This window comes from Rhinolophus sinicus, linkage group LG14, assembly GCF_036562045.2.
Source record: "Rhinolophus sinicus isolate RSC01 linkage group LG14, ASM3656204v1, whole genome shotgun sequence".
Lineage (NCBI taxonomy): Eukaryota > Metazoa > Chordata > Mammalia > Chiroptera > Rhinolophidae > Rhinolophus > Rhinolophus sinicus.
Window position 1 is genome coordinate 13,531,187 of NC_133763.1, and position 24,114 is coordinate 13,555,300.

The window sequence follows — 24,114 nt, forward strand, 5'->3', positions numbered from 1 at the left end:
GTGGACCCCACCATGTGCGTCCCCAACAGACTGTATGTGTGTGCTCTCACCCTTTCTGCAAGACCCGAATTACAGACAACTGCTAATTAGATCACTCATGCTCACAGACAAGGGCTTCTGTGCCTCTGGTGGGCACATAGGCCAAACAGGTTCTCAAGAGCAATGGGAGGTAGATAGCACTATTATGCCCAGTTTACGGATGAGAAAATGCAGAAGCAGAAAGTCTGAAGAACTTGCTCCAAGTCACTCTAAGGATAAAATGCTGAGATTTGTTAATAGTTGGCCACAAATCCAAAGAGAAAAGGGGCAGCCAGTGCTGTTGAGCATATGAGACTCTGGAGACGGGCCAACTCTGACCCTGGAAGTCAGATAGAGAAGCAGGGTGGTCAGCAGCATGGCGTGCTCTCATTTGCAATGGACCGCCATACCCCTGCGAGCAGTGGAGGCCGAGAAACGACCTGCCCTGTGAGGCTATGCCAGTGGGTTATCAGTGGTGCTTCAAAGCAAGGAGAACCCTTGGTCCCACTGTTTTTGCTTCATTCACATCAGCCCAGGTAAAGTGGGGATTTGCTCACTTTCCCCAGATGTGGGCTTGGCCTCCATTGTACTGCATGCGCACGTCCCATTGGGGAAGCCAAGAGTCACTGGGGCCCAAGCTCCCAGCAGCTCTGTGATCCAAGCAAGTCCTCAACGTCTGAGATCCCCCACTATGAAAGGAGGACGTTTAACCATTCCTTCTGTCCAGGGTTTAAGTGAAAGAATCTCTATGAAAGACTTTGTGAATGGTGAAGCAATGTGTAGTTGTTAACATTAGTTACAGCCGTTGCCATGTGGCTTTGGTTTTTTAGATGCATTAAGTGGTGGATTAATTCACCACTTTGTGGGCTGTGGTGGGGAAAAGGCACATCATGGAAATCGTGGAGAAATGTTTAAAAAGACAGAAAAAATCCACAGGATGTACAACTGACAAAGGTCTGAGGTTAAATCAGAATAAGAAATAATTTTAAAACACAGGAAGCAAAACTCAACTAGCTGTGTCATAACAACTTCCCCAGAGAGCTCTCCCCAGGGCTGTGTTACTGTTTTCATGGAATTGTAGAGCTGTAGGCACAGGTTGCCAGGGGAAATGAATTCATTACATTGCTCACACACGATTTACATTATATTTCCCTCTTTAAAATGGATACATCCATTTTAGTTTCCTATTAAAGGGACATTTACTAAGAATGCTATTTGATCCTGAGAAACATAGTCTGCAGTTTAAGTATAGATTTTTTTGTTCTTTTAGGAGAACCCTCAAATTGACAGTTATTAGGATATCACTTTCCCAGCAAGGGGAAAAAAAAAACCCAGAAAAAGAAAATTACAGTTGTAGGATGCAAATAATAAAACATTTACAATGTTAACGTAATGGCCTCATTAAAACTTACTTGTTTAAGAAAAACCTTACTCTCTCCTGAAATTTTTTTCAATGTAAAAATGCCTTCATTTCATTACTATAAATTGTTATAATTTCCAGGATTACCATGTTTCCCCAAAAATAAGACCTAGCCGGACAATCAGCTCTAATGCATCTTTTGGAGTAAAAATTAATATGACTCGGTCTTATTTTACTATAAAAAAGACTGGGTCTAATATAATATAGTACAGCATAGTATAATATAATATAACAACGGGTCTTTATTAATTTTTACTCCAAAAGACGCATTAGAGCTGATTGTCCAGCTAGGTCTTGTTTTCAGGGAAACATGGTATTAAGTCCTGGACAGTGTTGTGCAGTAACTGCAGGCCAATCCTGACCATTGATCAGTTTTCTCTCTGATTTTACCCAGCTGAAATTCCAGCACAGTCAGGGCACCTGGTATACCAGTGATTTGTAAGCCTGACTCTCCTAATTTGTAATATATAGCAATCGTTCTCAGTGTGGTTTTCTATTTGAAAATAATTTGACACCTTGAATCCTCAATTAAATTTAGAGAACTTAGTTAAATTTTCATCCATTTCAGTTTGTTTTGGAAAATTAAATAGATTATTTCAAAGAACACAGGACCTATTGTCACACTCATGGGAAATCATGTTCTTAGTCTCCTGCTTTTTTTTTAAGATGTTCTATAGTACCTTGTGAGATTAATCTCGCTCAGAAAAGAAGCTTTCTAGACCTCTAACCTCAGGCATCTCTCACCTCTCAGTCTCTGGTGGCAACTGGAGTTGATATTTACCCTTGAAATCAGAATGAATGATTTGGTCTCAAAGGTCATTTGCATGAAAATGATTTTATCTTTTTGCATGTGACACCTTGTGGAGACCCAGGGCTCCCCAAGGCTGCTTCTCCTTGGAATATCAGCCCATAATTCATCTCAATTTAGGAAAATATGAATATTTTCATGGGGACTGAATCTTGGGATGATGAGAAATTTGAATAGATCTCAGGCCTGGGGACACAAGTATGAGTTTCTGAGAGCCTAGGAAATAAACCCTGGGCTTCAAGAAGAGAAAATCATCTTTGCTAGCTCCTCGCCTGTCTTTTTTTAAACCATTCTTAACAATTCTTCAAGAACTATGACAATGATGAATGTGAATGCATCTAAACAGAGTTTCAAAATACATGAGGCAAAACTCACAGGACTCCAAGGAAAAATACACAGATCTACAATTGTAGTCAGAGATCTCAAAATTCCTCTCTCTGCAACTGGTAAAACAAGTAAACAGAAAATCAGTAAGGCTACAGTAGACTTGAACAACACTACAAATCAATTGAACTAATTGACATTTGTAGAACATTTCACCCAGCAGCAACAGAAAATACAATGTTTTCAGTTACACATGGAACATTCACCAAGTTAGATCATATTTTGGACCATAAAACAAATCTCAATAAATTTTTAAAAGACTGGACTCATATGGTAAAGAATAGTCTCTCTCCACAACAGGATCAAACCAGAAATCAAACAGAAAGCTATCTAGAAAATTTCCCAATATCTACAAATTAAATGCTACTCATCTAAATAATCCATGGGCCAAGGAAGAAACCACAAGTTAAGTTAGAAAATATTTTGAATTAAATGAAAATACAACATACCAAATCTTGTGGGATGTAGCTAAGCAGTGAGTGAGTAGAAGAAAATGTATAGCATTAAATTCTTCTATTAGAAAAGAAGAAAGATTTCAAATCAATAATCCAAACTGTAACCCTAAGAAACTAGAAAGAGAAGAGAAAATGAAACCCAAAGTAAGCATAAAAATGAAAAGAAAGCAAAAATGAATAAAATAGAAAATAGCCAAAAAAAAAAGAGAGAGAGAGAGAGAAAACCAATAAAGTAGAGGACGTACATGACCTGTTTTGGAGATTTCTACAAAGTTATAATAATCAGGACAGTGTGGTATTGGTAGAGGGACAAACGTACCGATCAATGGTACAAAATAGAGAGTCCAGAAGTAGGCCCACATAAACGGTCTTTTGAATTTCTACAAAGTCATCAAGGTAATTCTCTGAGGGAAAGGATACTCTTTAAAAAAAAATACTGCTGGAACAAATATCTATATGGAAAACAAATAAACTAAAACCAAAACCTTTATTTTTACCTCATATATACACAAGAATTAACTTAAAATGATGTTACCATGTTTCCCTGAAAATAAGACCTAGCCAGATCATCAGTTTTAATGTGTCTTTTGGAGCAAAAATTAATATAAGACCTAGTCTTATTTTAGTATAATATAAGACTGGGTATAATATAATATAATATAATATAATATAATAATATAAAACCGGATCTTATATTAATTTTTGCTCCAAAAGACTCATTAAAGCTGATGGTCTGGCTAGGTCTTATTTTCGGGGAAACAAGGTAGATCTACTTTAAGAGCTAAAACTATAAAAATTCTAGAAGAAAATATAGGAGAAAATCTTTGTAATTTTGAGTTAAGCAAAGATTTTTAAATAGGACACAAGTATAAGTCATAAAGGACACGACAAACTGGACTTCATTAAAGCAAAAAATGTTTGCTCTTCAAAATATACTGTTGAAAAAATGAAAAGGCAAGCCACAGACTGGGAAAACATATTTGCAAAACATGTGTGATAAGGGAGTTTTATCCAAAATACATAAAAAACGTTTACAACTCTCTGAGGAGGTAAATAACCCAATAAAAAGTCAGCAAAATATGAGAACAGATACTTCATCAAAGTAAATATAAAAATGACTAAGTACATGAAAAAGATGCTAAACATCATTAGTCATCTGGAAAATGCAAATCAAAACTACAAGAAGATACCACGCACATCCATTAGAATGGCAAAAATGTAAAAGATTGACTCAGTAGCAAGTTCTGGCTAGGATGTGGAATAATTAGAAGGTTTTTACATTGCTGGTGGAAACACAAAACTGAATAGCCACTACGGAAAAGTTTGACAGTTTCTTATGAAATGAACCAGGAACTTACTACACAATCCCACAATCCCACTCCTAGGTATTTACTCAAGAGAAATGAAAACATACATTCACACAGACCGATATGTGAATGTTCATAGTAGCTTTATGTATAGTTGCCAAAACTGCTGACAACATAACCATCCATCAAGTGATAAATAGGTATGTTGTGGTATACCCACACAATGGAATACTTACCACTCAGGAATCAAATGAAATGGGCTACTGATACATGCAACAAAATGAATGAATCTCAAAAGTAACATGCTCAGTGAAAGAAGCCAGTCACAAAAGTCTACAGAATGGATCTTTTCATGTATATAACCTTCTAGAACTGGCAAAGCTATAATGACTAGCAAAACGTCAGCTGGGATGCTGGGAGGGGAATAACTGCAAAGACCCATGAGGGAACTTTGTGGAGTGACAGAAATATTCTCTATCTTAATTGTGGTAGTGGCTGTACACTGCTACTACAAATATTACATATTTGTAAAAAGTTGTTGAACTGTGTGTACACTTAAAATGGATGCATTTTAAAAATCACGTGTCTTTCCTCTCTTCATTCCTCTACTGTTCTGTGACTGCCTGTAATGTGTACATTCTGTCTTTGCTCTACTGGGCAGTGAGCTCTATAAGGACCTTTAGGTGGACCTCAAGAGTTGAGCCATCATGGATTTTATGGAGTTTATGGCATCTAAAGGGGTAATAGCAACTATGTAAACATTCAGTTAAATGGGTGCCTAGGAGGAGATTTGGAAAACAGTTTGGGAAATGAAGACTTCTGTAAGAGCTTCAAGGCAAGAAATGTATCTTGAGAACTGCAATAGACTCTCCATTTCACTGAGAATCTATTGTCATTATTGTCACTCAGAATGATTTGCATCAGTCCTTATTCCATAACCCTCCCAATGAAAACATCCTGAAACAATATATAAAATTATTCATGCTAGATTTTTCACTCTCTAATGCTGTGTAAATAGATGAATCTTTTCATTAAGTAGGTGTTCCATTTTCTTGGTGAGAAAACTGAGGCTCAAAGAAATTAAACACCCAGAGTCAGGTGCAGAAGCTGCAGGACTGGACCCTAAGTCCTTTCTCCTAATTTCACTGATCTTTCCAGTGCCCCATGCCTTAGCAGAATTTCTGCCCAACTTGATCGTCTGTTTTCAAGCTTGAAGAAAGCAATGTGAAAAGTGTATATTCTATTCTAGAAACAATAACCAGGTATGACGTGGTAAAGCTTTTAGGGTCTTATACAACTACAAGTTCATGCTCTGGTGAAATACATGAACTGTGGTTCTTTATAGAGGCAGAAATTGCAGAGATTTTAATATCAAAGTTCCTATCTCCAAAGCAATTGGCTCTTTGTAGAGTGCGTGTGTGTGTGTGTGTGTGTGTGTGTGTGTGTGTAAGGGGTGGGAATGGGGGGGCTCGTCTGACCTTGAGGCAGCTGCCGTGGTCCAGCTCGAGTATCAGCTAGAGCAGCTGCTAAGTTAATCCACCAAATAGAGAGATATTTCTCTGGAAATCCCTGTTCCCTGAACAGCTTCCACCTAAATGGTCGGACAGAGTCTGCCACACAAGGCCACAGAACCTCCTTGGGAAGGGAGGAAGGAGAATAGAGAGGGGCTTTCATTGCTGCTCCCACTTCTGCAAAAATCTAATTGCCACTCCTACTCCCAATAAAATACCCAATTGTTCACGGGGGTCGGGAGGCAGTCCCTGTGTTAACACCCTGGTGTAACTTGCATGTAAGTCACGTAGGGAGAGGAAGGGCAGGGGTGGAAGCAGATTGGACCAGGAAACGGCCACAAGGAGGCACCCCCAGGAGGTGAGACTCGCTAGACGGCTTGCCAAGGGCAGCCGACCTGTCTCACAGGGTCCTTCTCCCTCCTCATTATTGCCCTGTCATCTGTGGTTGACTAGGTAGGACCTGGTGTAATTTTTTCAAAATAAATTAAAAAATTAACACACGACATAGGTCCATTGTCATTTCCAACAACTTCTCTTTGCAGTGACAGAGCGTACAGCAGGCCTGGCCTAGAAAGGTGGAAACTGACAGGGCGATTTTGTAGCTAAAGACCAGTCCGTGCATAGAGGCTTTGCACAGTGTGACTTTCTGGGAGGAATCAGTGTGATCAGGTTCAAAGTGCATCCTGCAGAAGAACAAATGGGAACCAGGGCCTTCTATAAGATCCAAATTTGATATAGGGCTGAATTCAAACCTGGTGGAAAAATTGTTTTTTCTTTGAGAATGAGGACGGGGAGGGCAGCCCTGCTTCTCTGAGTCCCTGTTCACCTGGTGGAGTGAGTTGATGTCTGGTTTTTGCCATGACCATCTTCTAACACATACTCTGCCTATGTGATTAGGTGACGAGAGAAAGTATACGATAGAGTAGAGATCACATGGCACCCTAAATCACAGGCAGCCAAAGCAAGGGCAGGTTTCACTGTGTGAATGGCCACAAGGAAAGCACCTCAAAACAGGGCATTGGCTGTCTTGGAAGGTTTGCAGTTCCACTGATGGGGGCTGGCGTGAGTTTACAGATGAGCAAGTGAGCCTGAGGTGTTTCTAAGGCAACCTTATTCCCCGACATGGGACCATACATTAAGAGGGACCACCAGTGAATCAAGCAGAACTTTTGTGTTATATCCCAAGTCTTCAGGGAAAGACTGATGATGAAGTGTGAAATTCCAACCAGCTAACCTTGCATTGGATAAATATTATGTAGTGAGTTGGGTTCTGAGGTGGTGAAGGTGAATCAGGCCTACAAAAAATTCACAGAAGCCAGGAATCTGAAACTATGGTGAGATCTCAAACGATCTCTCCGTATTCCCTTTCACAGATCAAAGAATGGTACTCCATCATAAACAGGTTTCCTTCTCTACGTGAAAGGCTCTTTCTCAAACACCAAGAACTACACAAGTAAGGTTCTTTGCAATGCTGAATGTCCATTCACTCAAGCCCACCCCGTCCCCACCTGCCTCACCCTCATCTCACCAGACAGGCATGTGAATGTCAGCGTACATGACATGGGCTCAGTGGACAGAAAAGAAGCATGACTCTCCCCCTGCAGCCTTAGAGAAGCATTACAAGGATGTACGGCAACAAAACCCAACACCTAAATTCTCAGAATGTAAGCTGAACTCTTCAGACAATTATTCAGATCCACAATTAGGATATTCCAATAAAACATGGAGTTTTCTCTCTCCCCATTTGCCCCACTGAGTCCATGGCCAATACTTCCTCCTGCTGCTCTTCGACATAAATAATGACAGGAGGAGGTGTTCTGTACCTGAGCAGACTGTAAGGACCTTCAGAACATTCTAGGGGCACAGGTTTCTGGCTGACGGCTGACTGTGAGACACTGGCGGCAGGTTCCACTCACACATTGTTACAGATATGACAGGAACCCGCAAAAATCCCACTGCCTTTGCGTTCAGACAGCTAATGAGGCAGAAAGGAACTTTATGATGGGAGCTTCCAGAAGAGTGAATGTCAACCTAGGGAAAAGTCAGGGAGCCAGAAATAGCTGAGGCCTTTCAGAGCCAGTCACCCTGAATTGCTTCTGAGCTACAGGCACAGGGAGCTGTGTCTCAGGTCCAGCAGGGTCATTTACTAAAAGTACATAGGGTTTGAATCTTTACATATTATTAATTAAACTGATCACATTCAAAAGGCTATTAAGGAAGCAAGATGTCGGTCCCTAAGCCAACCTCAGAATAGTAATCAAGAAAAGGCTTGACTCTGAGAAAGAAAGGCATCTCAAAACGAGCATGCTCTTTGTTAGTTTTGTGACTTTTCTTTGGTTCTAATTCTTTATGGCTGGTAAATAAACGTAGCTCTCTGACTCTTTATTCATTCTGATCTCACCTGGCTGCAATCCCCATGAAGTAGTCTCAGGGCACCTTCCTCCCCAGGCGGGAAAGATACTGTGGAGTCTGACGGTTCAAAGGGAACTGAGAAGTCACCCGTCCACCTGCTCACCAGTACAAGAATTGCCCATATATCCCAAACAAGAGTCATCTGGCCCCCTCCCGGGCCCCTCTGGTATAAGCAGATGAAATGCTGCTGCTTCATCTGTGGAAACCCTACATATTCCTGAACGAGTCTTTTGCTGCTCTTCCCTCGATTTTAAGAGCAGCGATTCTTGCAGCATCCCGAAAATGGCCTCCCCTAATGGCCATTCTGGAGGATCCCTTCTTACTGGATTACTGAATAATTGCCCACTGAGTCACTGTTCCGAGTCAGGGTTCCCCTCCATGCAGGATTAGATAATGGAGCAATTCTCAGGAAGGTGCCTGGAGGTGATTGCATTGTGGGAGCTTGAGGCCGCCGTATTGTCTAGGAACTTGATTCTTTTTAGGTGGCGGAGCCTCAAGGTGGGGAGAAATTCATCTCTGGGCCTACAGAAGAGGAACCTGATGAAAGAAACTACATGAGATGTTAGTCAAGGGAAAAGAAAATATTTCCTACCCAATAAAGTAAAAATCAAGCACTGAATCTGACTCCAGATGTAGTGAAGTATAAGAAAAGCCAAAAGTGCTAGGCAGATTGCTAACTCCTGTGAGGAAACAAGAAGAAAGCTTCACTGATATTGTCACAAATAATTGTTCCAGCATCATTCAGATGGGCTTTTCATTTTGCTTCGAGCCCTGTTTCATGCTCCTCACTGGATACGGCACTAGTCTTTTCAAAAAACAACTCCTCTTCACTCAACTGCCACTAAAAATGTAAGAATTCCTACAAACTTCTAGAAATAATCAAAGCCTACTCCATTTTTTTAAACCTAAAATCCACCTCAAAAGATTTCCTCCAACGAAACATTTTTGTCATTTTCACCTGAGAAAATAATATATGTCACAAAAGCATGTTACTTTTAATTTTCCAAAAATCATTTCCTCGTATTACCTCATGGAATTGAGGTTCGCTTGAGCAGATACAGTCAAGATGAGAAGTTAATTTTCTGATTTTTGAAATAATGTTGTTTGTCATTCATAATCAACTGATGACCCAGGAATACGGAACTAGAGAGTATTTCTTTGACAGCCCCTTGTCTGGGCAGCATTCAGACCCACACATCGTTTAAGAATGCTCACAGGTCTGGAGGAACCATGAACATCCTTGTGAAGAAATTGTAGGAGATTTCTTCTATGGAATCTTTGAGCCATGCAAACATCTAACCCAGTGTTAGGAAGAAGACATGGACTTCAAACCTTCATTATGAAAAGGAAAAAAAAAAAAAAAGAAAAAGTAAAGAAATGCCCCTTTTTTAAAAATCCAATGGAGGAAAACCTGTACTTTGCTGCTCCCACGAGCACATGCTTAGGCAGCACTGGTTTCATCAAGCCCAGACTATCTTTGTCTAGTTGTAGCCAGCACATTCCCAGAATCCGTGAATCACAGGTTATTTTCCAGGGCAGACTGAGAATTCAGTTCAAACATGCTCCTTGGGGTTTGCTGGGAACGACACAAAAGCAGGAGATTAGTCTTTGGCAGCCCAAGGAGGACACAGAGAAGGCTGAGCAAAGGCAAGTGGCCTTGCAAAGAGGAACAGGGACACGAGTCAGTCACTGCAGACAAAGCCGCTTTCAAACTGCATGCCAAGGGCCAGTCTCTCTCGAGCCCCTTCCCCTGGGAAGCCAGATGTGAGGTCACCACTCGTGATCAGGGTGAAGTTGAATTGTTTTTTCGTTTTTTGTTTTATAAAAGGCTTAAAAAAACAAATCAATACAAGGCTTAAACCACTAGCCACACGGGGCTGAACTGCTCCTGTGTTTGTCCCACGGCCACAGTTCCTCTCTGCCCCTTTGGAAGCCCTTCTTTCTTGCTGCAATTCTGGCAGGACCCTGGGCAGCACAGGGGAGCATTCAGACACGAGAGCGTCAACACTAACCTGAGAAGTAGCTGCAGGTGAACTAGTTTCCTTACCACTCACTGCTGCCCTCTCACTGGCTGCGGCTTCTGCCACTTCTGCCTTCTGCACATTCGAATCCTCAGAACCTGGAGGCCCTACGTGCCCCAGACCTTCGCTCCCTGGGGTAGAAGGTGGGTTGGTGGTAGCTTTCCGGGTTTGGCCTTTATACCAACTAGGGTAAAACAAGGGATCCGCAGTGTCCGTTGCTGCCGGGACTGGCGTTTCAGACTCTGTGGTCTGCTGAGAGCCAGTGGGCACAACCTCCCCCTTGATCAGGACAGAAAAATTCAAAAGTAAAAAAAAAAAAAAAAAAAAGAGGAAAAAAAAAAAGCAGTAGATTTTAGTTCCCTTTGGGTTTGACAACTGTGAACTCTGTGTGTCGTGCCTGATTTAATGCATGTTTGTAATGCTAAGGGAAGGCGTGCTAACAGCACCCCTTGTCGTAGCATCTGCTCATGCCCTCTTGGACTTGTCGTTCCCTAGATGGCAGCCTGGCCAGGCACACAGCAGAATCCTAAAATGAAAGTCGCTTATAAAATATCAGATAGGAGAGAAGGTCAAACTATTGACCAAAATCAATTTTTTTGACACTGTGTGTAAGTCCCCAAAACCTCTTTTCTAAAACCCAAAATTGATCTCACTCTCATTTAGTTACCAAACCTCTTTTAATTTCAGTGCAATTGGTATACCCAGATTTTCAAGATTCTATAAACTATAAAACTTATTTTAGCTTGGTTTCCTGTGGAACAGAACACAGAATATACTTCCATCTCTGAATTCTCCCTCTGAGGTTTTATTACGACAGGTAATTTCAATGCACTTTGAACACAGGTGCAAAATGAGGGCTTCTTTGTGATGAGATGGCATTGCCCACAAATTCAGCAGGTTGGGACCTGTCTGCTGAAGGTGTCACGCAGTCAGTACAAAGGCTTGAAAACTGGACAGCGACATTTTAGAAACATAATGTCAGCCAATCAGGTATAGCCCCTGGGATGAGCTCATTTCCATAGAAATTTGAAAAATAATTCTGTCAACACATAATCCCATCAAATGACAGAGACATAGAAAGCTAGGCTTCTAGCTGTATTTCAGGGTAAGCACGAGGGACATAAACTAGCATGGCTTTTCTATTTACTTACTTTATTATCTGCAGAAAATGCACAGTTCTGAAAGTATAGTATCATTTTTATTTCTCAACGTATGCCCTATGTCTGTATTCAGAGCGGACCCAATCTTCATGATAATCATTTCTCTATGAATATATCACACACACACAATTTCCAGAGAAAGATTGCCTCAAATTTGAGGGTGCTATTGGTGGAAAAATTGTGTTAAACCTAAGTCTTGCCAACCAGTTGTAATAACGACGAATCTGTTGAGTCACCTAGAGGACTTTTCTCCCTGACATTGTGACTGTCCTGAAATCTTTTGTCTTCCACATACAAATATCTGGCATGTACTTATCTTTTTCTTAAAGTAGAGTAAATGGTTCAGGCTATTCAGCAAGAAGGCACATCTACGTGCCCTGTAGGTAAGAACTCATTAACGGTTACCTGTGTCACTGGGACATCCACAGGAGGCAGGGCTGGAGGTGGCTCTGGAGAGGAAACCCGAAGTGTTGGAAGTGTCGCTGGGGCAGCCTGGGGTTCCGAGGCCAGCTGAGAGGGCTCCAAGGCTTTCTGCAGACTTTCGTCTTCTCCTGGTGACTCTGTGTGAACATCTTCTATCTCTTCCACTTTTACTTCTTCTCCTTCTCCTCCTTCTCCTCCCTCTGCTTCTCCTCCTTCTTCTTCTTCTTCTTCTTCTGGTAAGGTAATATATTTTTGAAGTCATTATAATGACCTCCACAGCCATGAAAACAATAGTCAGTATTTACAGCCCAGGTTAAGGTCAGGGTTAGGGAAATCCTCTCCAAGGCATTTGACACTGGCCCAAACACCCCATGCGGGGCTTTTCGCTTCTAGTTAAATGTGGACAGAAATGCAAACCACTGTCCTCCTTGCTCCGCTCCACAGTGTGATGTGCAGAGCTCGCCACCACTGTGCACCATCCGCCTGACCCCCCAGAGCCTGTTACATCTGCAGGCTCCCGAAGGGCTAGGATTGTCACTTATTTATCTCTGTCAAATTAAACGCAACTCTCTTCCTATCTCAGAAAACACAAAACTCTGGTCTTGCTTTCATTTCTCACCTCCTTTGTTCTGTGAATGCTGACTTTTGCCACAATTACTACCATGACTCTTTTCCTAATCCATTGATCTTAATATTCCCTCAGACAATATTGGCTAGGATGGATCAAGACCATCAAAGTTTTGGCCAGCTCCAAGGTTATTTTCCTCTTTTCAATGAGTTCAGCAGAATAAATTTCCAGGAATGGAATTTATGGGCCAAATGGTAGGAATGCGTTTATAACTCATGGAGTACATCTGGTCACACAGACCCAGTTTGATTTCCAGGTTGTGACTTATTCTGTGGCTTGTTACTATTCTTGCCCTGAAAAGTTTAAGTGGATGTGCTGGATGTCCACCCAAATGACTCCTAGGTGTTATTTTTATCTCATCCTTAACCTTGTACCTGATGACATTTTATATCATTGAAATTGAGATAGGGTTGAAATTGTGATATCATCATCACCATCAATTATTATTTGACTACCCAGAGTCCAATGCCCAATAATGACATTATAATAGGTCCTGCGATATGCAAAGCTAGATAAACACTGTCAATAAACTGTAGACTGTAATGAAATAGAGCTTCACATTAGATTATTAGCCTTGTAAAATTGTCGCCATCCATTGTGGAAGTGATTCTGAATCTCCCTTTCCTCCCACTGAACTCTTCTGCAGCTTTCATACACCTGCAGTTTTGGCCAAATGGTCACAAGAAGAACAAACCTCTGTAAAAATCAATTTCACGTATTATTTTTTCTTCTCTATTGAGGTTGACTGTGAACTGGTTCATGTTCTCATAACCGTGTTCTATTTTTTCCATCTGAAATGCCTTCGATGCTTCAGAAATTCTGCAACAAAGACAAGTTGCCACTTTGTGTCACTGTTTACAGTTTGATAGCTTTGGGTAAACATGAAAAGCACGCATCTTTCCATAAAATGAAAATGACTTACTTTTGCAACAGGGTTTTGGCATTCTGTGAAAGCAAACAAAAGACAGGCCTATTGAAATGATTTTCATCAAAGATGCTGTTGAGACTTACTTCTTTCCTTTGCTGACTCTGAAAATCTCACAGCTTAGTTTCTAAAAGCCATAACTAACTGCTCCTTTATACCAGAAGCCTCATATAGTTAAGCACTGCCATGGTCCCTTAAATATATGCTCATGAAATTGTTTAAACAGATGTTGCTATATGCACATCATGGACTTATATTTTAGTTGATAAAATAGATCAGAATAAGATGTACATGAAACAACGAAAAGGTGACGACAACTGCTTCTTGGTTAGTTTCATCTGGTGCCAAAAGGAGACTTACCTGCAGAAACACAGCCATTTCTGGCTCATCCATGAACTGAATTCCTGACTCAACCAACTTGGATACATTCTCCAAATGATCAGAATACTTTTTGATCAGAGCACGGACGTGCTCCAGCTTCTCCCCTTGGGTGCGGGTGATGACTTGGCTCATCTCATTCTTCCTCTCCTCCAGGATACCATATAGGTAATCGAACTTCTCACACAGGTCCTGTTTCTGTTTTTTGCAGCATTCCTGTTAGTCGGGTTAGCTAATGTTAGCAAGTGTTTGAAAGAATGTCTATTTGGAGAAATCACTTGGACCTTTTGGGGGACAAGAAAATTTACTTATGTAGGATTCCTCCCCACCCCAGGTTGTCCCTTAGGCCTATATATGTGTGCTTTGAAAATCCCACTTTTCTCAAGTTTGATACTTAGACAATCCGAAATCAATCAAATTGGCTAAATGGAGCACTGCTTTTTCAGTCGTCTGTTCTTTATAAATGGAGAATGTCATATACACTAGGACAGGTTTTGTTTTCAATTTATGTTGGTTATATAGCATATAGGTTTCTATTTTGCTTTGGAATGAGTATGTGTGTGTTTAAGGAAAAAACTGTGGTACTTCCTGGTTTCTACCTTCAGTCTCTCTCTGTCCCGCCTATACTGCTGCTGTTTTAGTTTCAGTCCCCCAGGTAGATTCTGAAGCATCCAGTGGCCTCTGCATCTCCCCTTCAAGCCACTCACACGCTGCTGCCAAATTCATTTTCCTGGAGCACATTTTCCTGGGCCGCAGTGCTTTTTCTCTCTTATGACTCCCATTGCCCAAAGAATAACATTTAAATTTTGTAACTAGCTTTCAAACCCCTCCATGACCCGGTTCCAGCTTTCCTTCATAACAGTCTATGCTTCTCCATCACATACTCTGTGTCCAGCAAAAATGAACCAACCACTCACTTTCTTTGCTCATGTTCTCCCTCTGTTCTGAATGTTCTTCCCCAATTCACAGTTGAAAACGCTAAGCAACCTTAAGGACATGTTGAAATATCACTTCTTCCATTAAGCTTTCCTTGATCTCTGTGGCTGAATGTCATCTTTTAATCTTCTGAAATTCCATAATAGTTGCCATGTATGGCTTTTACCTGTATCCACCAGGTGCTCTATTTATTCAGTACAGTCTAAGAGAGGAAAATACTAAATCTCGCCTTTGATTCCTGGAGGGAAAGTCTGTATGGAAAGTCAGGCTTCTCCATTTGTACTGTGTGACTAAAACAGCTTCAGTGCTATCCAGCTCCTTTTAATCTGAGTCCATATTTAAATCATAATTATCTTTCCAGTTGGCCTGGTCATTGGCCTTTTGGTTTTGCAAGCTCCAGTAAGCTTGGTGTGTGTGTATGCCTTTCTCCTTAGACCTGACCAACTCTGGGGCGAGGCCCTTTAGAGCTGAGAGCAGGTTTTGAGCCACACCGATCTCACCTCACCCTCCTGCCCAGCGGGCACTCCGTGGGTCCAGCCAATTTACCTCTGACATCTCTGACTTTTGTATGACCCTTGTTGCCTCTCCTTTCATTTTAATAAGCATTGGTCTCTTTGATACCATGGTTACTTTATATCTCCCTTTACATGAGTTTCTTAAATATTGAAACTATAGTCTCCTTTAGGTTAGAATCTGGGTCTGCCTAGGACACATACCACCTTGGACAGCAGCTGTTCAATAAATATCTATTGAACAGATTTTTAAAAATTATGTTTCATTTTCTCCCAGCTTCTCTACTATTCTCAGACTAAGGGAGAGAGGGGGAACGATGACCTAAAGCAAATTGTTAATTATGAAGATAATGCCACAAATGTGCAAACAATATATTCCTCACTTCACTGCCTCCCTCGGAACACAGTGAATTCTCATCAAGTTTCTAACATGAAGGAGATCCAATGGTGCAAACCATTTTAATAATAAGTGCCAGTGTTGCTGTCATCCACCCATCTCTTCGTTCATTTAACAACAGTTCTTTAGCATGACGTTTGTGTCGTGCATTGTATGAGACTCTGGGAACCTAACAATGACTTAAAACTAGTTCCTGTTCTCAAGATGCTCACCGTTTACTGAATGAGAAAGAGTATGGGCCAATAATGTAATACAACCACGGAGGCTGGAAAATGGAAATATATTAGCGATTTATACCAGGTTTTATAGAGGCATAGAAGTGGGTCCTTAGTCCAACCCTTTATGGGGTGGGGGACATTTGAGGGGAACGGCTGGGAGGTGGCGATGTTAGCTCAGGAAAAGCTTCTTAGAGGAAGTGGTGCCCAAATTTGGCCATAAAGGATGAGCAGAAACAGATGTGGTGTGTAGAGGGGATGAAATGTATGGAGCCTTGACAGTTATCGCAGTTGTAGGATAAGGGCTCACACAGCATGTCCAGACATGGAAATTTCTGAGCTTGCCAAATTTCCATCCATTTCCAGCTTTAGCTTGAGATTTAGACTATTATTAAGCCTATGAAGCCTATGAGTAGCTTCCCAAACTTTCTTTCACTGCATTACTTTCTATTCTAAGCTTACAGGCAACCATGTGCTCGCTGCATTCCTGAAATACGACTTTGATGGTCAGACGCTCTACTGTTTATCGTGAACATAGGATGATGGTTTCTAGCTTATTTTTCTCAAATGAATTGTGTACATGAATCATGTATAATAATGGATATTATATTAAGATGCAATACTGGCAGTGTGTCTTTGTTTCGTAAAAGTTTTCTCCTCTACGATTTAGTATGTGTGACAACATTCAAGTTTATGAAAGCTGAATTCTTTTCAGTGAGACTAATGTAAAGTCATGTGTCATGGCTAATATATTTGCTCAAGTCAGATAAAGGTTAGGTCACTTATTTTGGCCATGTAAATTTTAGTTAGTGGCTTAAATGGAATAACTACGTAATTATATTATTTTCAGTTCCAAGTATTATTTTATTTCTATTCTGTTTTTTTAATGATTTATACTATACATTGAATTTTAGTAAAATCACTATCATTTTAATAGCAACTATCATTTGCTTATACTTTACGGTTCAGGAAATGCTGCCCCATGCATAGTATATGCTTAATTATTATTATTATATGACTGCATATTGTGCAAAGCACTTAGTATATTACTTGGCACATATAGTAGTCACAATTTGAATGTTTATTAAGTTTAGATACAATTTTCCTTAATTTGAATTATTCAGTTGTGGAATTTTGAAGCTGCATGGATATCAGAAGTAACTTGCGCCAAACTAATCGTGTCGCTCATGTAGATATTAAAATCCAGCAGAGTTAAGTTCCTTTCTCAAGCCATTCTGCCCTTTACTGCTGGTGCCTGGCCTTTGAGTTCCTGGGTCATTGCTACTCCCTCCATACCCAGCAGGGACGTACTTGACAGTAACCTGAAAAAAAATGTGTGTGAACTGCTCATCAACTGAATACATGTCTTTTAACAAACCTATGTTGCAAGGAAGACCTTAAAGATAAGAAACTTCAAATTATTTCAGAATTATGTTCATTAACTCATTCCTTTAACAAAATTAACTAAATGCTTACTATGTACCAGGCATTATAAGATCTAAAAACCTCCTTAATTTTCCAGTGTTCAGGAGAATAGTAGGAGAATTATTATATTTTCTAATATCTAAAAAAAGACCACTCACTTCTTTTTTTCTCTTGCTTAATATGCTTTTATAATTCTATGCAAAACATGATTAAAAGATAGATTTGTTCCTGAAACAGGAAAATACATGCTTCTTCCTTGGAATTATGAAATTGGTACTTACAAACTTTAGAAATTCACTTTAAGATGTTCAGGTTAATCGAATTCAGATTCAAATGAGAAATTGAAATTCTCCATGAAACTGAAATTCTTTTATTATTTTCATACTCTCTGAGGTAGGAGCAACACATGAGAGGCTTTCAATCTTTCTTGGGTACAAGGCCTTCAACATGCTGTGAAAGTTGGTCAACAACAAAAAATACTTCAGTTTATCAACTTGCCCTCCAAGGTGACTAGGGAATAGGTATGTGCTATGAAACAAAACAAAATGCTGTCAAAGGCCACCTTGCTCCGGTAGTGATTACTCTGAATTTCAGTACCTACTGTGCCTTTGCAAGGATGAACCTGAAATGTTTTCAACAGTGACTTCCTAGTAACCTAAAAAATGAAATAGGAAAAATATGGACTTTGATATAATCCAAATGTCTGCAGACAGCACAGTCCAAGAGATGATGGTTACCTGCCAAAGCATGATAGCAGCTACGCTTATTTCTTTTTCACAAAAACTTCCTCACCTCAAAGATTTCTCCTCACATTTAATATGCCTTGTCATTTATTTAAGTAAAAGGGCATGTATCTTTAAGCCCAATTCCAGCCTGTATACCTCCCTCCCCCCCACTCCTCTGGATAGTAATTGAATCAAGATAGATACTTTTTGAACTGCCAATTTTATTTTTGCAAATATTCTCTGTGTTCTTCCTTTTGATGCCTGTGGTTCTATGTCCTGTGTGTGAGCGTGTGTGAGCATGTTTAGCAGTGGAAGTAACTTCCATCATAAATGCCCTAAGTGCTGGCCTCTAATATATTCTCATGCAAAACATGACCTGCAACATGACCTTCCTCCCAGGTCTTCCAGGACAGTTATATTTATTGGCTTCTTAGTTGTCTGCATTACATTAATGAAAATAAAACGCATCCCATCTCAAGGGACAGCCCACTGCGGATGCGGTATACTGAAACAGGAAAGACTGTTCTGCCCATAATGAAATAGTTAAATAAGGACAGGGGGAATATTTGTTTCTAACCAATGCCACGCTGTCTGGATAAAAAGAAAAAAAAAATCAAGCAGCCATTTTGTTGTTTCCTTAGAAGTTTCCTTTCCATTTTGTTTTAGATAACCTTTCATGTTTATCTAAAAACCACTGGTTAGCTGTAGCCTTCATAGTTATGTTAAAATTCACTGACTAATTTTTAGCCACCTTTATATTTTAGTGGTAATAAGATAAAACAAAATACACCACTGTAAAAAGAAGCTATTCATGTGGGGAAAAAATCAACAATAGATGATATTATACTGAAAAAGTAGATAGGCTGCTAAGCAAATGGTACTATTATACATACCACCATTTTTAATGGCTAGATTTTCAGTCACTCATTTTTCCCAAGGCACTTATTATTGTCTGAAATGATCTTGTTGTTCCTTTGTTTCATCATCTACCTCCTTTACTAGAATAAAACCTTCCTGAGAAGCAGGAACCTTTTCTGTTTAGTACATCACTATTTCTCCACATGATGTGTGCAGAATATGGCACATGATGCTGACATGAGAAATATGGCTTAAATAACTGAATGAATGAATGAATGAATGAATGAATGAAAGAAATATGACTTTTATCTAGGAATGGTCAGCCCTCACTCAAAAGTTTCTATTTTGTTGTGTTCCAAAGAAATAGGGATTTAACTGGATACCTCAAGCCTCTGCTTTATTCAGTGCTCAAAAGAAAATGGCAAGAAATAGCTATGTAACCTTAGGGAAGCCATTTAGCCTCAGGACAGTTTTTATCTGTACATTAAGGGATGGGACTGGATGATTGCTAAGGTCCCTTCTGAGTCCAGGTCTCTATGAATTCAGGTAAATGTGGAGATAGTTCACAATCTTCAAGCTATGAAGTACCTCTTTTTATATAAAATGCCTCTTTCAACTCCTAGCTAATTTCAGAGTAGTAATCTACAGCCCTAAGACATAAATTCCATGTCCTAGCCCTACAATGTCAGTCCAGCTTGGCAATGTGCCGTGGCCACGACAGGAAAATCCTGAGACAATTGTGAGCACTGCTCTTACCATGTAAGGAACATGGCTTTGTGACCAAAATAGAGCTGAAGATAAGCTCTTAGCCCCACCACTTGTCAATGAGCAACTGGCTCTACCCGGCTCATTCATCTCTACCACATTCCTCCATTTCAGACACACTTGTTTGGAGCTGCAGCTCTGGGTCTGGAAGTGCCCACTGAGCTTCATTTGAGTACTTCAAAATTCCCTTCATTAAGCCTCTTCGCAGCAACCCCCCTCCCAAAAAAAGGGGGGGAAAGTAGATAGCAGATTAGTAATACTAAAGAAAGAACTACATTCAGGTAGGAAGATTCTCCCGAGAAAATCAAGCCCAACCTTTCACTCATGAAGGTCCATTACAAGCCCTTGGAAGAAGTCTCACGAGTGCAGGCTGGGATGAGAACCCAGGTCTCTGCCAGGCTGCACTAGAAAAGGGACAGAGAACTTAGAAAAATACTGTCCCTCCAGGCACCTAGGCTGGATTCAGCCGCGGGGCGTCTCCACACGGTGCTCAGAGGAACAACTCTGTTCGGTGGCCTTGGGCCTCGGGACTCCCACACGCATGCGTTTTTCTACTATATTGTATTGTCACCCACTTAATATTAGAAACATAATCACATTATAATTGATGGGAATTCTAATGTTCACTCCTGGGGTTCTTGGCTTTAGGGGTTTTCTGCGCTAGTCTAGGTCATTTAGAAGCAGCTCCGTGAGAAACCCCCTGAAGGCTGAAGGCCAGGTGAGCCCATCTCCACTGGAGCCCCACGGTTCAGTGAAGGCCACAAGACCAGGCAAGCTGAGCAGCTGTTTAACAGACTCCTACCTCCTGTGGACAGTCAGCTTGCTTCCCAGAAGAGCTCAGCCTCCCTTGGCTGCCAACAGTTCAAGTTACCACTAAGCCTCTTAGATAAAGATAGAGCGAATATCTACTTCTTTCATTTTTGGTTTTTCCCTTTGCAGGGTGTTGCTTCACACTGCCATCCTAATTGACCAAGACCCTGACAGGCTTATTCTGACACCATTTAAAAGATGCTACACATGCTCCGGTGGCTAAAAGACCATTAGCATCATTAGAATAAGTGCGCTCTTTGCAAGCTGACTCTGAGGATGATACAAGGTGACACTTATTGAGCCCCTGGCATGTGCCTCTGACCCCAACTTCGTGGTCACAACACTGTGAAGAAGGTTGTTATTATCCCCACTGTATTGTTAAAGAAGTAAAGGCACAGAGAGCTGAAGTAATTTGCCCAAGGCCGTATAAGTAAATGGCAGAGCTAAAATTCAAACTCTGATACCTGTTCTTTTAAGCACATGTTATGTTGCCTTAAGAATATTGCCTTAAAAATGTGGGCATGCCCATTAACATGATTCTTACTATTTTCGTACTTCATATTTGTAACTGCATGGACAGTATCTCAAAGCTGTTTGGAAACACAGTGGATTTGTTCTCACTGCAAAATCTTTGGAGGATTTCCTTAAAGTTGTCATTTTCAGATACTGGAAATGCTCAAGATCAAATATTTATTATTCAATCGGTAGCTCTTTCCTCTAGACAGGCATCCGCACAAAACAGGATTATTTCTAGCCTGCCTGCCTGCCTGGGGAGAGCCAGTATTCATGGCCTGCTGTCCTGGGGTCCAGTGACACAGGATAAACGCCCTTTGTAAAGACTGTACGGAGGAGGTTACATTTTCTAGGGATGAAGAATGAAAGTGAAGCACATTTTGCTGGAAGCATAGAGTTCCCGAGACAGTACACTTCTCAGGCCCAGCCCGTCCCAGGACATCTCCAGGCCTGGAAAGGCAAACGCAGCCCCAGACCGACCATGCTAGCTTGTCACAACAGTCCAGAAGGCCCTCCAATGCCCTGCAATCCAGAGCACTGGGAATGTCTCCGGCCGAGCCACATTCAGCCAGGAGGGCTAAAAGGACCAGGGGCTCCTTCATCCACCATCAGCCCACAGCACCGAGGGAAAATGCCTCTCCCCGTCCGACACGGTTCAGACTGCCCTTTTGTGACCACAGTCCTTCTCAAAGCCACTCATCATCACTGTACACTCACATCAACTGCACATAGTATTTTTAAATAACACAGAGTCCACAGTGTGATTTTCCCTAAGCTCAGTAGCTTTCCAGGGCCAGTGGTGGGTGGGCTGCCTGCCCAGGCCTGCCCTGGAAGACAGTGCATGATTGGGGACAAAATTAGACATTGCAGGGAACAGGCACTACTACCAAAGGGCAGGTGTCAGGGCCCCATGTGAGGAGAGGAGAAGTAATTAGGGAAGGAGAGAGCCCACCCCAGGGGCTACTCAATTTCCCATCCCTCAGGGGTTCCCCACCAATCAGAAGGAGAATTCTTTAACGAGAGCTTCCCACCCCCTGATCGGCAGCCACCACGGGCTTCTCAGGAAACGTTTCCAGGCAGGCAGTGAGCAGAGCCATAACCCCAGGCAGGACAGGAGACCCAGGAGCTCTGAGACCCTGCCCCCAGGTACAGAATTCACCTGTTTGGAAAGGCAGGGCCATTTCACTCTGAGCCAAGGACCTGTGTGCTTCTCTCTGTGCTGCCTGCAGGTGGGCACAAAGTGTGCCTCTGGTGCTTTACCCACAGAGAAGACCCTGGCTGTAAGGAGATCACCCACTGATTATAGATAGGTGCACACAGTGTGGCCTTTTGTGGTAGCTCTGTCCTCAGGGCCTCTGCGAATGGAGGATATTGGCATCAAGCAGGAATCATAAAACGAGAGACCTCCACGGTGGCTCTGAACCAATTCCTCCATTTCTATATAAGCCACTAAACTCATCTGAAAGAACTGTGCTTATTGAGCCACAGTCGTTCATTCATTCATTCGTTATTTTATTGATTATTAAAAATGTTAGTCTCACTAGATAAAAATGTGAAACACAGGGATATATAAGGAAGGCGTTGAAAATCACCTGTAGTTCCACTATTCACTGCTTTTAATCTTATGATTTCTGAAGATTTTTTCCTCCTGTGAATGTATATGGGGTTATTTATGAATATATACATTCCATCATCTTTTCTATACTGCTTTTGCATCTTATTTCCTTAAGGAAAAATCCCCAAAGTGAAATAAACAGGTAAAAAGATGATCCCTTTTAAGACTCCTTCCAATTTGCAGTCTCATCTTGAAGGCTTGCTTGCAGGCGACAATCACACACCCTCCACCAGTAACACTTATAAAAGTGTATCATGTTCGATGAATATTTTTATCAGTAATAGTAGGGGTGATAATCCTGATCTGATCGTCGCTGCCATAAAGTTCTTCCTGATATCGCTGCTGAATCCCTTCTGTTGACTTAACTTCAAGTCTGTTCCTTCTGGTCTCATTCTCAGTGGAAGTTAAAAACAGCTGCTTCCTGTTGCACCCCTGACCGGCCTCCAAGAACAAAGCCAGTTGCCAGGTTTCTCCTCGCCCTCACAGAGTCCTCTGATGCTGGCTACATTTGCTCAGGGCCAACTGTGACTCACAGAACTCTTCTCCTGTATGTGTCCCCAGCCTACACAGAGAGCCTGTTCCCCTGGCAGAGGTCTCTGATGAAGGCCCCACCAGACAAGAGTATAGAGATGACCTCACTGGCCTACAAGCAACACCCTCCTATTTATACACTCAAGACTCAATGTGGTCGTACACAGGAGAGCTGATTCACGGCTTGATGATTAAGTTGTATGTGGCCTGTACTGTAAATAAGTAAAAGGTTATATTGTCCACTTTGGAATCTCTTTGGGCTTTTCATCAAGAGGAAATTTTCCTTCTATAAATGGATCCCAGATTTATCATGGATCTTTTCAGGGATCTGAGTATGGAGAAGAAAGAAGACTGACTTTAAATGACGTGAAATTCTAAAATGAGATGATTACAGCCAATGTGAAGAAGGTTGTCATCATCTAGGAACTGGCTTTTGACAGATGGTGCCTTCCTAATGATAAAGTAATAAGAACAGGCGCTTATGGGGCACCCACCATATGCCAGGCACTGGGCTAAGCATTTTGCTTATGCAACTCCTCACAGTAACTATAAAGTGGGCACTATGATCGCTCCAGTGTTACAGAGCAGAAACCTGAAAGATTGAATGTACGTGTGAATAGTTCTTAATAACATAATGCTTAGTTTTTTAAAAAAGTAGGAAGCAGAATGAGAAAGACAACACAATACCATTTATCAAATTAAAAGACATGCATATAAAAACAATACACATTTTATAAGAATACAGGTAAATAGAACATCAAACATGTTAGAGTGGTTATTGACAGAGGAGAGAACAGAAGCAGGGAATGGGGATAAAAGGATATAAACAGATAACAGAAGGGGCCTTGCCCACAGACATGAAGACAATAAGCCATGAACTGAGCAGTATAGTGCCTCCACTCTTTGCACCTGAGGTCCAACTAAAGAACAAATCACCCCAAAGCTTGGAGCAGGGAGAGAGT

General features: G+C 41.2%; 1 protein-coding gene across 5 annotated transcripts in view; it reads right to left on the reverse strand.

The window, feature by feature from the left end:
* Positions 1-24,114, reverse strand: part of TRIM55 (tripartite motif containing 55) — a 40,727-nt gene that overhangs the window by 7,999 nt on the left and 8,614 nt on the right. Inside the window, exons 5-10 of one of the 5 annotated variants that reach the window (XM_074318500.1) lie at positions 13,833-14,066; positions 13,470-13,492; positions 13,242-13,366; positions 11,902-12,152; positions 10,328-10,615; positions 8,908-8,995 (exon numbers count right to left, since the gene is read on the reverse strand). In XM_074318500.1, the coding sequence (XP_074174601.1) occupies positions 8,908-8,995; positions 10,328-10,615; positions 11,902-12,152; positions 13,242-13,366; positions 13,470-13,492; positions 13,833-14,066 (1,009 nt within the window). The remainder of the gene's footprint in view (positions 1-8,907; positions 8,996-10,327; positions 10,616-11,901; positions 12,153-13,241; positions 13,367-13,469; positions 13,493-13,832; positions 14,067-24,114) is intronic. The other 4 variants (XM_019710693.2, XM_019710691.2, XM_019710692.2 and 1 more) reach the window with 4 other exon arrangements.